General features: G+C 38.3%; 1 protein-coding gene across 2 annotated transcripts in view; it reads right to left on the reverse strand.

The window, feature by feature from the left end:
- LOC123510638 overlaps positions 1 to 3,819 on the reverse strand; it is a 17,386-nt gene extending 13,567 nt beyond the window's left edge. For both annotated transcript variants that reach the window (XM_045265951.1, XM_045265950.1), the window contains exon 1: positions 3,398 to 3,819. In XM_045265951.1, the coding sequence (XP_045121886.1) occupies positions 3,398 to 3,458 (61 nt within the window). In that variant the 5' untranslated portion in view covers positions 3,459 to 3,819. The remainder of the gene's footprint in view (positions 1 to 3,397) is intronic.
- Between the last annotated feature and the right edge of the window lie 8,555 nt (positions 3,820 to 12,374).

Raw genomic sequence — 12,374 nt, forward strand, 5'->3', positions numbered from 1 at the left:
ACACTTTTTATATTCATTCTGGTTACTATGTGGTGATTTTATACAGGTTCAGAAACATATATTGGGATTAGAATAGTAAAGACTCTGGCCATTATTCTTTTGACCTCCATAGACCCTTCCTAATGCAACTAAAATCGTCTGATCATACCAAAAATCAAGGTAAAAATGCGTCTCAATATTGAAGAGGTTAAGTCAAAAGGCAGAATTATGTGTTTTGAGCAGCGATTGTCACGTTCAACACAAAGGTTACTTGCAGCTTTTCTGTTTTTCCCTTGCTTTTATATCTCTATTCGTAATTTTGGACTGGGGTTTTTGACTATTAAGTGACCAACACATTCATTGACCATTTTCTTTAATTTTTTGTTGTTGTTGTCCTTCGCCAGTTTTTCCTGCTTGAAAATATAAGATCTAAGTCATTTAAGATGGAATATATAGTAACTTAAGTCATGGGAAAGTGAAAAAGATAAATGATGGTAGAATATTGATGATTATTATGTTCATATATGTTTATGTTCTATCATTAAGTTGTATAGAGTAGAAATTATATAGGAATTATATTTACGAAGGTGCTAATGGAGATTAAGTTTTCAAGATTACCATGTGTTGAATTGGAGAGTTGAATGCAAGGATTATGAGAGAAATTGTATAAGGCACTAGTTATACACGACAGGAATTATGGATGGTGTGAATAAGGGGATAAACATACACAGTAGGGACTAAGTGGGGCATTAATGACACTGGACAAACTATATCCACTAAGAATCATGAAGGAAAAAAAAACAAAAACAAATAGGACAAAAATGAGAAAAGTGATAGAGAACAGAATTTATATATAAGGATTGCAAATATGTAGATGATAATGATGATAATGACTAAGGCGTCTCTCTCTCTCTCTCTCTCTCTCTCTCTCTCTCTCTCTCTCTCTCTCTCTCTCTCTCTCTCTTTCTGGCTCTGTAAACAAGATATAGCTAGGCGCGGAGATCAATATTGTAATAAATTAATATTCCTCCGTTTGGCTGCAATAATTTCAATACCTTGTGATTATTATTCATTTCGGGAGTCAGGTGAGCAGGCGCGCAGGTGGGCAGGTGGGCGTCCTCCTGCCCGCCCACCTGTCCACCACCTGCGAAATTGGTAAAATCCTGCAGGCACGCTCCGAAATTACACCTGAGTTACCTGTGAAAGCCAGAGAGAGAGAGAGAGAGAGAGAGAGAGAGAGAGAGAGAGAGAGAGAGAGAGAGAGAGAGAGAGAGAGAGAGATAATCCGCCCCTCTATCATTTATTATTACTATCATTATCATTATTATTATTATTATTATTATTATTATTATTATTATTATTATTATTATTATTATTATTATTATTATTATTATTACTACTACTACTACTACTACTACTACTACTACTACTACTACTACTACTACTACTACTACTACTACTAACAGTTCTACTTGTACTTCTACTTGTAATACTACTTCTACTACTTCTCCTTCTCCTTCTCCTTCTCTTTCTCCTTCTCCTTTTCCTTCTCCTCCTCCTCCTCCTCCTCCTCCTCCTCCTCCTCCTCCTCCTACTACTACTACTACTACTACTACTACTATTACTTCTACTTCCACTACTAGTACTACTATTACTTCTACTGCTACTACTACTACTACTACTACTACTACTACTACTACTACTACTACTACTACTACTACTACTACTACTACTGCTACTACTACTACTACTACTACTACTACTACTACTACTACTACTACTACTACTACTACCATTACTACTATTACTACTACTACTACTACTTCTCCTACTCTCCTACTCCTACTCCTACTATTACTACTACTACTGCTACTATTATCACTACTACTGCTGCTACTATTTGTCCTCATATTTCGTGCTTCATGAGGAAGGAAATATTGATTATGAGTGTATTTATGAAGATTAAAATTGCTTCTAGCTCTAATTTGATCGGAAACTTATTTATATGTTAATTAATGCGCTTATTTTGCGAATGTGTGATGAGGAGCTCATTACTTTTAAGGAATCATGACTTATAATGAGATGAATAAGAAAAAAAAAATGTTAGTTACTTCTATAAAAAACTCAATTACTTCCCTTGTACTGTGTTAGGCAATTAGAAGTTTGTGGGAGAGGTATACGAGTTAGTGAATAAAGTAATGAAGCGGAATAAAAGAGAGAAATCGGTAAGTGAACATATAGATGAGGTGATACATGAATGAATAAATGAATAAATGCCAAGATAAGCAAATAAGACAACTTTTTTTTTTTTTTTAAATGGAAGAGTGGAAGCTGGTCAAAGGCAACCAAAAATATAACAAAAAATTCTCGTTTGTTTACCTGTTCCCTAAAAGGTTAGTAGAATTAGCCAAAAATCTGGGACAAATGTGTATGAGTAATTGGGTAAAATATATGAGATGTACAAATTAATTACGGAAGAATCATTAAGAAAATTAAGGAAAATAAGTGAATGGATATAGAGATTAATTAGTAGATAAATAAATAGGTGTCAGGTAAGGAAATAAGGTAATAGTAGATAAGTAGATGAAACACATGGAATAGAACAATAAATCAGGGAGTAGTAAGATGACAAATATCGAAACAAAATAAAGAAAGAAAATATAAAAAAAAGGAAGAAAGTGTCAAGTAAAATCCATAACTAGTTAGAGAAAATGTGCAGGAAAGAAAAAACTAATACTACTAATGAAAATAATTACTTAGGAGAAACGAAGGAAAAATGGCGCATGAGACTCAGGAATATGAATAAAAGATTTCTTACTCAGATGAGGTCGCACGTAATCATTCATGTCTTACTGCCTCCGTGTGTGTGTGTGTGTGTGTGTGTGTGTGTGTGTGTGGGTGGGTGGGCGGGTGGGTGGTTGTGTGCGTGTGGGAGCAAGTGGGCATGCACGCAAGAGTGTTAAACTTGTAAAACTGCCTTAATTTTCTCTTATTCTTGCTTCCTCACTGAGACCTCTCGTGTGTGTGTGTGTGTGTGTGTGTGTTATAATAATTCGTCTTAATTCTGCAAAAAATAACTAGATTGCAGTTTCTATATGATGTTATTATTACCATATTTCGTATTATTATCATTATTATTATTATTATTATTATTATTATTATTATTATTATTAGTAGTAGTAGTAGTAGTAGTAGTAGTATTTTATTACCATTATTACTACTACTATTATCGTTACCACTATTGCTGCTATTACTACTACTACTTCTACTACTACTGCTACTACTACTACTACTTCTACTACTATATCTACCTAAATGTCTTTAAGAACCAACCACTTCATCTTATTATAACTTTCCTTGGTACTGAAAGAAAGACAAGGAAATTAGCTTATATTCTTTAACATTTTTCAAAACTTACGGTCGCTTTTCTGTAGGTATGTGTTTTTCTCTCCAGGTGTTGAAAAATTAGAGCTTCCCATTCATTATTCGTCCTTTCTTGGTGTTTTCTTCCATTTTTACTTTGGTTGTGGGCATTATTCATTATTCTTCATCGCCTCCCTTCGCTCTTCATCCTTGGGGATCCTGTTGCTGCGATACTTTTGTTATTGTTATCGTTATTTCTTCGGCTTTTCATTACGACGCTCAAATACTGTCACGCACTCACAATTCTGTCGCATTTCGCTTGAACCTGACATTTTTACGAGAATTCCAGTGTCCAGTTATTTTCTTATTCTTCAACTTTCCTTCACGACAAATTTTTTTTTTATGAGGTGTTAACTTCCTTTTCCTTTTCTGTTTCCTGTGTTTTTTTAATATTTTAATGTTCTTTTTTCTCTTCTATTATTGTTCACTGTGTATGTGTGTGTGTGTGTGTGTGTGTGTGTGTGTGTGTGTGTGTGTGTGTGTGTGTGTGTGTGTGTGTGTGTCGAAGTTTTATTGTTTGTGGATGTTATTGTTTTTGTTGTGTTCTTTGTTTTATTTTGATTTCGTTCTTAGTTTTCACTTCAATGTTTTTCTTTTTTCCGTGTTTCAGCTTTTACTTGTTTGTCTTTTCACGTTAGTTTGGTTGTTTGTTCACCGCTGTTTCGTATTTTTTCTGTCATTTTCACTGTTATGTCCTTTTTTCTCTACTTAATTTCTACATAATCTATTTAATTTATCCTTATTACTTCTCCTTCCTTCATTCCTTCTTTCCTTCACCAACGGCAGGAACAGTGACAGTCATCCTTCAATTATCCTTCCCTTGTATCCTTTTCCATCAGCGCCTTTCACAGGAATAAGTTAGTTAAGCTCCAACAAAGGACTCGATCGACAGTATCCTTCAGATCCTACGCCCAGTGGCTTCTAAATTCATCAGACTCCTGAGACCAAATATCCTTTTCTTATATTCCTCCTTTTACATGTCTGAGGATATTCTAGTACCTCAGGAGTCCTTCAAGCATCCTATCTTCCATGGGGTGTCCTACGAAGGATGCCAGGCGGTGATCCTTTGCGAGGTGGTACGAGGAGGATCTCACATGGTCGGGCGTGCGGAAGAGAAGCGGCAGTGACCCTCCTCCTTCGGCGTCTGGCAACGTACTGATGAGGGAGGGAGGAGGACGACCTGCTGAGGGGATGGCAATGGTGGCGGTGGTGGTGGAGGCGGTGATGGTGGTGGTAGTCCTGACACGCTCTCTTCTCTCTCTCTCTCTCTCTCTCTCTCTCTCTCTCTCTCTCTTACCAGGTGTCATCATCGTCATTTTTTCGTCATTATTAAGTTTGTGCGACGGAGTTTTATTACTTAGTAGTAGTAGTAGTAGTAGTAGTAGTAGTAGTAGTAGTAGTAGTAGTAGTAGTAGTAGTAGTAGTAGTAGTAGTAGTAGTGGTAGTGGTGGTAGTAGTAGTGGTGGTGCAGGTGGTGGTGTAATGGTGGTAGTAGCAGGTGGTGGTAGTGGTGGTAGTAGTAGCAGTGGTGGTGGTGGTGGTGGTGGTGTTGTGGTGGTAGTAGTGGTAGTGGTGGTGGTGGTGGTGGTTGTAATAGTAGTAGTAGTAATATTAGTAGTAATAGTAGAAGTAGTTATAATAGTAGTAGCAGTAGCAGTAGTAGTAGTAGTAGTAGTACTTGTAATAGTAGTAGTAGTAATAGTAGTAGTAATAGTAGAAGTAGTTGTAATAGTAGTAGCAGTAGTAGTAGTAGTAGTAGCAGTAGTAGTAGTAGTTGTAGTAGTAGTAGAAGGAACAGTAGTAGTTGTAGTAGTAGTTGTAGTAGTAGTAGTAGTAGTAACAGTAGTAGTATGATAGTAGAGCCTTCGCGTTAACTATCTTGCTTCTCTTGGTGGGTGGGGAGGAGCCTTCAATTCTACTATCCTGCATCTCTTACTTTAGATCGCAGAGCTAATCACTAACAACCTGGGGAAGAGTCAATGATCTGGTTATATTTGTTGTTTCTTTGTGTTCCTTTGTGTTCGTCTTTAATTAATGTTTTCCCGTTATGAGATAAATTAATTTTGGTTATTTCCGATTAATTTTGATGTTTGTTTATTGTTAGTGTACTGAATTAATTAATTACCATTGACTTAATCACTTAGTTAATTGGTTAAACATTCGCTTGTTTTGTGATTTATTGGTTAATCAGTAACATTCAATTATGTCATGTAAATATTTATCTTCAAACTAGCACATCATTTTCCGAACATTATCATTATCTTTTTATTTTATTTATACCATGTGGCTTTTCACGGGAATTTCTGGGCTAAATGGGATACTTTTTGGTGTACCTCCTATCTCGAGTGAGGAAGACCAACCTACACTCGGGCCGTGGACAGGATTCGAACCCGTGCGCTTTGAGACCCCAAAGCACGCATGGTTCCACTGTACCACGGCGGCCCCAGTTGTTTGTTTCCTTTTCACGTATTAAAAAGTTTAGCCAAGGGAAATAAAATGAAAGCGAAAAAAAAAAACATTCTTCCTATTTGCTATTCTCAAAAAAAAAAAAAAAAACTTACAAAAAGTATTAAGTTTCTCTGGAAATCTTATTGGCTAACATTTCTTTCCCATACAGATATTTTACTTTATCTTATTGTTTTTTACGAGTTAGTTTGATTTATTCTGTCTATTCATTCACTTTTACTTTTCATTTCCTTCTCTCCCTAGTACTAATTCTTCTTAACCTATGAAAAAAGAAAACACCCTTAATATAATACTGTACAGATTGATCAAGCAAATTCTTTCTATCCTATTCATTATCAGTTCATGTAAAAATACCCTACTAGATTCCAAATATGCTTTTCTACACATTTTTTCTTTTACTGTATTATCTTTCTACTAATATGGATAGTTTTCTTCATACTTTTCTACCAGTTGTGCGGGGAGAAAGAGTTTGTTGGTGGTGAGGAACCTTCTTGCTTTTCTATCCTGCATTTGACCCCTTGATTACCATGACGCGTTTCCATATTCATTCTGCTTACTACTTGGTGATTTTATACAGGTCCAAAAAGCTATGTGGAGGGATTTAAATAGTGAAGACTGTGGCCATTAATCTTCTGACCTCCATAGACCCTTCCTAGTGTCAATAAAATGGTCTAATCGCACATAAATCTCAAGGTTAAAAATGTGTCCCAGTATTGAAGTTAAACTAAGAGGAGGGACAAATCTCTACGGCGACGAAGCAAGCAAGCGGATAATCGAGTTATAAGACAGTTAGTTTTGTCTTCGCTGTTCCTCTCTTGTTCTTTTGTTCCAGGTTTGCTCTTCTAAGTAAATGAATTATGTTATTACCTCTTCTTTCTTCCCGTTTTTAATCTTCCTCTCATTCTTTTCTTTCTTCCATTCATTCATTCTTTTTATTCTATTTTTCTTGGATGCACTTTCCCTTCTTTTTCTCTATATTCCTTGTTATTGTTGTTGTTGTTGTTGTTGTTGGTGGTGGTGGTGGTGGTGGTGTTGTTGATGATGTTGTTGATGTTGTTGTTGCGGTTGATGTTGATGATGTTGTTGTTGTTGGTAGTGGTGATGGTGTTGTTATTGTCTTATTTGTTGTTGTTATTGCTGTTGTTGTTGTCATCATCGTCGTTTTTGTTGTTATTGTTGTTGTAGTAGTAGTAGTAGTAGTAGTTGTTGTTGTTGTTGTTGTTGTTGTTGTTGTTGTTGTTGTCTCCTACACATAGTACCAATTCCTTTATTCTAGACAACCTAGTAAGGAACTCAGGGTCTGTTGCTGTTTGAATTTCCTTTGCATTCCTTTGTATTCCTCTACCACCACCACCACCACTACCACCACCACCACCACCACCACCACCACCACCACACCACCACCACCACCACCACTACCTTCTCATCCACGCATTTCATTTTTATTTTCAAGCATCTTAACCAGGAAAAGGAGAAAGAAAGCGTCTCTCTCTCTCTCTCTCTCTCTCTCTCTCTCTCTCTCTCTCTGTATTGTCCTCTTGGCTACGGTGGTCGAATTTATAACAAGGCCCATTAATGCCTCGACCATATAGAATGAGGGACATTGGAACTCCATTACCCACCCAAAGAACAATGGCAATATGGTCGCTCCCTCTATGGCCGGACGAAAGATTACCGACACTATTCCTTCCACTCAAGAAAGCAGTCAGTAGAGTGTGTTATTAATATACTGAGAGAGAGAGAGAGAGAGAGAGAGAGAGAGAGAGAGAGAGAGAGAGAGAGAGAGAGAGAGAGTGAGAGAAGTAGAGAGCACTTTCCTGGGAACTGGTGCTCATCACAATCAAGGTGACGCAGGTGTGTGTCTTACCTGTCCCTCTAAGGCTCATTAGTGGAGACACCTGCATGCTGTGTGTGCTAGATTACCGGGACGAGAGAGAGAGAGAGAGAGAGAGAGAGAGAGAGAGAGAGAGAGAGAGGGTGGGGAGTGGAATGGAGAGAAAGAAAGAGTATATTTCCATGGTGCAAAAAAATATTATGTGTTTATTATCATGAGTAATATTAATAAATCCTTCCTCTCCCTACTCTTCCTCCTCCTCCTCCTCCTCCTCCTCCTCCTCCTCCTCCTCCTCCTCCTCCTCTCCTCCTCCTCCTCCTCCTCCTCCTCTTTCTCTTGCTCTTTATTTCTCATCGTATGCGTCCTCCAGTTCCTATTGCTTCCATTCTCCTTCTCGTCCTCATCTCCTCTTCATTCTCTTCCTCCTAATCCTCCTCCTCCTCCTCCTCTTCCTCCTCCTCCTCTGTTCCTGCTGCTCACGAGACAATCTAAGGCAATGCTGTGTTATGTCCTGCTGTGTTGTGATGCTGTTTTAAAATGGTGAAATGCAGGCGCTCCAGTTAGCCAGAGTTGTTTTTTATTTTCATTTTCCCTTTTTTTTTTGCATTTATTTGCGGCGCATTGGGAAGAACTATTTTTCCGCCGCCAAGAGTGACTCTCATACTAATTACTACGGTATTGAAATTTTACATATTGGACTGCTGCGTGACTAGGTGGTCGTGGTGGTCGTGGTGGTGGTGGTGGTGGTGGTGGCGGCGACAGTGGTGGTGGTCGTGGTGGTGGTGGTGGTGCTAATTATTATTGTTATTATTGTTATTGTTGTTGTTGTTGTTGTTGTCATCGTTATCAGTATATTAGTCAACGATACTACTACTACTACTACTACTACTACTACTACTACTACTACTACTACTACTACTACTACTACTACTACTACTACTACTACTACTGCTAGAACAACATCATCCATCAACAACAACAACAACAACAACAACAACAACTACTACTACTACTACTACTACTACTACTACTACTACTACTACTACTACTACTTACGTCATTAGAGTGAAGAAAACCCAAGCTGGAGGAGAGGAAAAATGGAGCAAAGAGTGGAGGAGAAAAATAATATTAAATGTTAAGGGAAAAACAAAAGGAAAAACTTAAAGAAAGGAGGAAAGAAGGAGGGAAGTGGAGAAGAGGAGGAGAAAATGGAATGGAAGGAAGAAAGAATGAATAGAAATGGAGGAGTAAATGGAGAAAGATAGAATGGAGGCAAGAATTGAGGAGAAAACACTGAAGGAAAATGAAAGTGACGGAGAAGAGAGAGAAACAGGAGGAGGAGGAGCAGGAGGAGGAGGAGGAGGAGGAGGAGGAGGAGGAGGAATTGGAGGAAAGGCTGGAGGAAAAAAATGGTGGTTGACAGACACTTCCAGTCCATTGAGCACCTCGAGTTGTGTGCCTTAAGCTCTCTCTCTCTCTCTCTCTCTCTCTCTCTCTCTCTCTCTCTCTCTCTGTCGAAGTGGTTACTTGTTTTCCTCAATTTATTCATTTTTTTAAGTTTTTCTTTTAATTTATTCCAGTTTTCTTTTTCTATTGTTTTCTATTTCATCTCTTTTTCCTTTCTTCTTTTCTTTTCTACTATTTTTTGGTGATTTTTATGAACTTTTCTTGTTTTCTTTTTATTTATTTTATTCTGTTACTTTTTATTCTTCTTTTGTGTTGTTTTGTGTTTCTTATTCGTATTTCCTTTCATAACTCGTTCACTTTCTTTTATCTCCCCCATTCTCTTTCTCCTCTTTCCTTCCACCTGATTTATTCTCCCTACTCTATTTACCACGTTTATCACTTCTTCCTATTCCTCTTTCTCTCCCTCCTTTCTTTCCTTCCCTCGTCTTTCCTTCCCTCCTTTATTCTCCTCATCCCTCTTCCTCCTTCGTATTATCTTTCCTCTCCATCATCTCCTTTCTTCATTCTCTCATTCCTCCTTTTTTTTTCTCTCTTCTATGATTTGATTTTTTTTTCAAATTTTCCTTCCTTCCTTTCGTCTTTTAGAGAGAGAGAGAGAGAGAGAGAGAGAGAGAGAGAGAGAGAGAGAGAGACTATGTCTACCTCTAACAATCCTATCAGTCTTTCTCTTCTTCACTTCTCTCTCTCCCTCTCCCTTTCTCTCTCAGTCTCTCTCAGTCTCTCCCTCCCTCTCCCTCACCTTTCCTTCCTCCTTTTCTCCGTCAACCCCCCCAGGCCCTGATAAGCCCCCCTCCGCTCCTCCCGCCCCCCCCTTCACTGATAGGAAACCGCGAACACCCTAAGGAGAAGACCACAACAGCCTTGACGAGACACCACTTCTCTCTCTCTCTCTCTCTCTCTCTCTCTGGCGAAGTGAGGAAGGAAGCGTTGATAAGGCGAAGAATTCTTGTTATCATTTGTATTTTTCTTCCAGGCGTGTCACAGGAGAGAGAGAGAGAGAGAGAGAGAGAGAGAGAGAGAGAGAGAGAGAGAGAGAGAGAGAGAGAGAGAGAGTGATGCAGAAATGGAATCACATAAAATATACCCACGAACATTCATTCAATAATAATGATAATGATAATAATAATAATAAAGATAATAATGATAATAATAATAATAATAATAATAATAATAATAATAATAATAATAATAATAATAATAATAATAATAATAATAGTAATGATAACTTCCAACCTTCACTTTGATGGTTCATAAGAGGGAGTAAAAGAGAGAATAATGAGAGAAAATTAGAGAAGGAAAGAAGGAAGGAAGGTAGGAGACAAGAAGATGAAGGAGGAGAAGGAATAGGAGGAGGAAGAGGAGGAGGAGGAGGAGGAGGAGGAGGAGGAGGAGGAGGAAGAAAGTTCAGTCCTTGAGAAGATCATTTACCTTACTGTACAGACTCTCTCTCTCTCTCTCTCTCTCTCTCTCTCTCTCTCTCTCTCTCTCTCTCTCTCTCAGGGGCCAGGAAAAGGGGCATGATGGGTAGCTCCTGTAATGGGGTGATTTAAACATAATTGCCTCGCTCGTGTTAATGACCCTCCACGGACTGTTTGTTTGGCCTAGTTGGTCACAGGTTGTTCCTCTCGAGCCCTGAGTCCCGCCACTACCAGCAACAGGAGGAGGAGGAGGAGGAGGAGGAAGAAGAAGAGGAGGAGCTAGACAGAGGATTTAGAGAAAGAAGTGCAGGTTCAAGAGGTCTTTATTTGCTTTTTTTTCAAGTTTAGTGTCGAAAAAAAAAGTGTGGAAAGAAAAGAGTAAGAGGAGAAGGTAGAGGAGGGTCAGGATTTGTGGAGGAGGTTAGAATGAAGAGGTGGAGGATGGAAACTTTTTTTTTCTTAACGGAAGAGATATGCATGTGGTCCTTTGACGAAGAGAAGTGGTAGAAGGAGGAGGAAGAAGAGGAGGAAGAGGAGGAAGAGGAGGAAAAGGAGGAGGAGGATGAAGATATACTGGTAAGATTGAGGATAAGAACGAGGAGGAGGAGGATTTGGAAGAGAAAAGATGAAGAAATGAATAAGTTTATATTTTATTTTAAGAGGACGTGTCGTTAGAAGTAAAGCAGAAGGAGGAGGAGGAGGAGGAGGAGGAGGAGGAGGAGGAGGAGGAGGAGGAGGAGGAGGAGGAGGAAGGAAGAGGAGGAGGAGGCGGAGTCTGGTTAGGGAGATTCGAGTTAAATCTTGCAGAAGTAAGACGTAAAGATTATGTTTGACAAAGTTTGTTTAGTATCAAAAACACGACGGAGGAGGAGGGAGAGAAGGACGAGAGGGAGATGAAAGGCTGTACAGTAAAGAGAGAAAGCAAAGAAAACATAATAAAAAAGGAAAAGAAAATGATGATAACGTAGAGATAAGAAGTTGTAATGGTATTTATTTTTATGTCTGTCTTATTTCAGTCTTTTTTTTTTCACTCATCCTATATTTTTCTTTCTCCTTTCATGGTGTTGATTATTTTCTCGTATGCATAAAAGATTACAAGTTTCTAGCCATAAACGTATCCGATATTTTTATACTCTTCATTGACTACATAAACAACGTGCCAACTTAGTCTATTACAGTCAGGCATTACTCTAATATGATAATCAGCTTTTTTCCTGTATCTCTTTTTACATTTAACTTTTGTCACGGTTGGATTCTTTGATTAATAGTTCTCTCCTGATTATCAACCATCAGAATTATGTTTGCCTGTCTGCTGTTATCATTATGCCTCATCAATATCCCTATTAGATTTGCTGCATTAAAACGAGAATTTCAACCACTAACTAGAATCCTCTTTAGTAAGGCGAAGTCACTGTTAGAAGTCTAGTAACCTGTGTCTTTCTTATAATATAAAATTAGTTATCAAATTTTATAACTTCAGCAAATCAAAGGACGAAAGTTTGAAAAAAGACACTAAGGAAACTGGAAAAGAGTGAAGGAGAGATGACAGTGACTATATGAGCAGCAGTCTTGAGGCGTGGAAGGTCAGAGACATGGCACTGATTTTCAAAGGGCAGGCTGTGAAGAGTATTAGGTGGCTGAGGTAACAGTTGGGTGTGTGAATGGCGGTGATGGCGAAAGACGGTGCGCTGCTTGTCTGATTACAAGGATGAAAGCAAAACGAGGCCTTAGAGAAGATTATAAGCGACAGCAAAGTTTTCTATAGTGATGATGATAGGGAGTGACAA

This window comes from Portunus trituberculatus, chromosome 29, assembly GCF_017591435.1.
Source record: "Portunus trituberculatus isolate SZX2019 chromosome 29, ASM1759143v1, whole genome shotgun sequence".
NCBI lineage: Eukaryota > Metazoa > Arthropoda > Malacostraca > Decapoda > Portunidae > Portunus > Portunus trituberculatus.